The 3697-nt window shown below is 50.3% G+C and overlaps 1 protein-coding gene across 1 annotated transcript; it reads left to right on the top strand.

The window, feature by feature from the left end:
- The first annotated feature begins 1308 nt into the window (after window positions 1-1308).
- LOC119270405 (glucan endo-1,3-beta-glucosidase GIII-like) lies at window positions 1309-2747 on the top strand. Its single transcript, XM_037552408.1, has 2 exons — window positions 1309-1434; window positions 1673-2747. Exons 1-2 carry the CDS (start codon window positions 1356-1358, stop codon window positions 2605-2607), a joined length of 1014 nt encoding a protein of 337 aa, XP_037408305.1. The 5' UTR covers window positions 1309-1355; the 3' UTR covers window positions 2608-2747.
- The last annotated feature ends 950 nt before the right edge of the window (window positions 2748-3697 follow it).

Genomic DNA, 3697 nt, shown 5'->3' with positions numbered 1-3697 from the left:
GGGCTTTTGATGATATGGTTAACCCTAATCCTCACATAGTCCCCCCTTGTATTGCCATTCAAACGCATCTCCAAAATCTCCCCAGCTCCCTTCAACAGTTTCTCAACTATGTGATCCTTGCAGTAGGGATCTGGTAACTTGTGAATCTGGAGCCATATGGGCATGTAATCAAACACCACCTCTTCTGCACGACTGAAACCATCGTACTTACACAACAGTACCGCCATGTTGCGAAACAACCACGGCCCTTGCTTCATGATCCTCTCCCAGTCACCCAAGCACGCGGCTTGGACGACAAATCTGTTCGGTCCGACCGGGCGGAATCTGACTCCCTGCGCTGGATTCCACGCTGCCCGCATCTCCTTGTAAAAGGCTGATGCCGAGAAGGTTTTGTCGGTATGAACCCTAGCAAGGGCTAACCAACGAACGCTCTCTTCGATTTCCGGGTCGTCATCATCAATCTCCACATCATCAAATTCTTCCTCATTGAGATCCAACTGGTCGAAGAAGTTTTCCAGATCGGGATCTGCAGTTGCACCGCCGCCGCCACCATAACCACCCCTACCACCGCCATCGTTGGTCGCCGAGTTCGCATCCGAGGAGGAGGCCATCCCGAACGAGGCGACGTAGTGCAGGGAGAAACCCTGCGATGGTCGCCGGGAGGAAGCCATCCCGAACGAGGCGACGTAGTGCAGGGAGAAACCCTGTGAGGGTCGCCGGGATCGGACGTAAAACTCTGAGGGGACGAGTCGCCTCAGAGGAAGGAAACCCTAGTCGCGAGAGCTAGGGGAAGCAGCGTACTCTCAGTCCTTGTTGATGTTACTTGCTCGAGTAAGCAACAAAGTGCGCATAGTCGAGGCCACCATCAGTCCCCGAGACGGCCCAGGTTAGCGGTCAGCGCGCCGAGGAAATTCCACGAGCCAGACAAGCTAGCCATGGCGCGGCTCTCTCTGTATGTATATTGCCAAGCTCTGCAAGCGACCGGTACCGGCACGTCGTCGACGACCTCATCACTCCCCGCCGGGTTGAGTCAATTAATCACCACAACGATCGATATATGGCCGGACCGATGGTGACCCCCGTTCAACCGGTTTCCACAGGCCAACGAACAAGTTGCGCATGCGCTTGGCACTTAGCACGTACAGCAGGCCGCTATGCTAGTGGTGGAAAATGGAAACGGGTAAGAAATAAAGAAACTCTGGTGGTGGACCTGGAACCAACGTCGGAACGTGTGCTTGCGCCAAACTGCGGGATAGCAGTGCTGAGAATTTGCATATAAAGTGACGACTGTGCCTGGTATAGAATACATACACTGCATTTCGTTGCAACACATACACACCAAGCTAAGATCGTCGATGGCGAAGCAAGGGGTTGCTCCCATGCTTGCCGTGCAGGCGCTGGTCGTCCTTGTTGCCCTCGCAGCATTTCCAGCAGGTACTATATCCATGATTGTTTAAGATGCATCTATACATCTATGCATTTTGTTGTAATCATACATGAAAATATATTTATAGAGCATAAAAGGGTGCAGTGCTTACCGGGCAGCTAATCCGACGATAACTAAACATTTATGCCAGGAATCAGATATTACTAATTGCTTCATTATTGTATTTTTGACGTACACAAGAAATCAAACTCATTACTAGCTCTTGCCGCACATTAATCTTTTCAGCGCAGTCTATCGGCGTCTGCAACGGCGTGATCGGCAACAACCTGCCGGCGCCCAGCGATGTCGTTAAGCTCTACAAATCCAAGGGCATCAACGCCATGCGGATCTACGAGCCGGAGAGCAACGTCCTCAAGGCGCTCAGCGGCACGGGCATCGGCCTCCTCATGGACGTCGGCAACGGCGCGCTAACCAGCCTCGCCAACGACCCCTCCGCCGCGCCCGCCTGGGTCAAGGCCAACGTCCAGCCCTACCCGGGCGTCTCCTTCCGCTACATCGCCGTGGGCAACGAGGTCATGGACAGCGCCGGCCAGAAGACCATTCTCCCGGCCATGAAGAACGTACAGGCGGCGCTCGTGGCCGCCGGCCTCGGCGGCAGCGTCAAGGTGTCCACGTCGTTGCGGTTCGACGTGGTCACCGACACCTACCCGCCCTCCAACGGCGTGTTCGCGGACCTTGACTACATGGGGCCCATCGTGGACTTCCTGGCGAGCACCGGCGCGCCGCTGCTGGCCAACGTGTACCCCTACTTCGCCTACAAGGGCGACCCGCAGAACATCAAGCTCAACTACGCCACCTTCATGCCGGGCACCACCGTGAACGACGACGGCAACGGCCTGACCTACACCAACCTCTTCTACGCCATGGTCGACTCCATCTATGCCGCGCTGGAGGACGCCAACAAACCGGGGGTGAAGGTCGTCGTGTCCGAGAGCGGATGGCCGTCGGCTAGTGGCTTTGGGGCGACGATGCAGAACGCGCACGCATACAACCAGGGATTGATCAAACATGTCGGCAATGGCACGCCCAAGAGGCCCGGGCCGTTGGAGACGTACGTGTTCGCCATGTTCAACGAGAACCTGAAGACAGGGGAACCGACAGAGAACCACTTTGGGCTGTTCAATCCGGACAAGTCGCCGGCCTACTCCATTAGCTTCTGAGTACACGACGACCGGTGGATATTCTGTGTCCGAATAAGCTGCGTGGTAATGCAAAATGCATGCACTTCAGTCAACCACTCGTGTGTGTGTTCAATTTATTTTCTTAAATCTCCAATAAAACTAGTAAAAAAAGAAAATAATAGGATTGAATTCCACCTTTTACATGCCATATTTTACGGGAAGATCTTAGGTCCAGCCGGCGGAAAACTCAAACGCATCATCCGCTTTCTATGAACAACACGTGTCCCAAACAAAATATTTCTGCAAATGGCCCTTTGTTGCAAAAAATTCTGCAACATGATCCCCGTTGCAAAAAGGTGAAGAAGAACAAAATTGCAACAAGACCACTATTAAAAAAAATCTGCAACATGACCTTTGTTACAAAAAAATTGCAACACGATCTTTGTTGCAAAAAGGTGACTGAGAAAAAAAATTGCAACATGACATTTGTTGTAAAAAAAATTCCGCAACAACACCCTTGTTGCAGAGGGCCTCCTGCAACACCACTCTTATTGCAATGAGTGGTTGTTCACGTGGATAGATCGGATGACCATTACCATGTCCATCCAATGGCTGGAGAGGCGGTGGATCTTTTCTTATTATCCACGGGCCGACGCCTAGCACTTCCGTATTTTACTCTCAATTTTGTGTGTCAATTTTGCTCCATTCTCCCTGTGGTGGCCTACACAGGCCAATAACTCAGCTGCCAAAACAACGTGCAGTCTTTTTTTTTCCTTTTCAGTTGTTGAATTCTTTTTATGGTGCTAAATACCTAAAAAACTACTATTAAAATAAAATACACATTAAACAATTACATTATATATTTCAAAATGTTCATAGATATACAAAACTATTCTTTATATATTAAAATAATAATCATATATTAAAAAATGCTTACCATTTATTTTAAAAATGTTCACCATGTTTGAATGAATAAAGATTGTTACCATATATCTTAACTCCTAAGCCATCGTGGCTTGCAAACTGCATGTTCTTTTCCGCAAAACAATCTGGCGTCAGACCCATCAGATATCTTTCCTTCTCCATAAGAAAAGCTCTTCTCCTCCCATTAGTGTTACCGCCGGTCCGT

The sequence above is a fragment of the Triticum dicoccoides genome, chromosome 3A (assembly GCF_002162155.2).
Source record: "Triticum dicoccoides isolate Atlit2015 ecotype Zavitan chromosome 3A, WEW_v2.0, whole genome shotgun sequence".
Classification (NCBI taxonomy): Eukaryota; Viridiplantae; Streptophyta; class Magnoliopsida; order Poales; family Poaceae; genus Triticum; species Triticum dicoccoides.
This window is presented reverse-complemented; position numbering and strand designations above follow the sequence as displayed.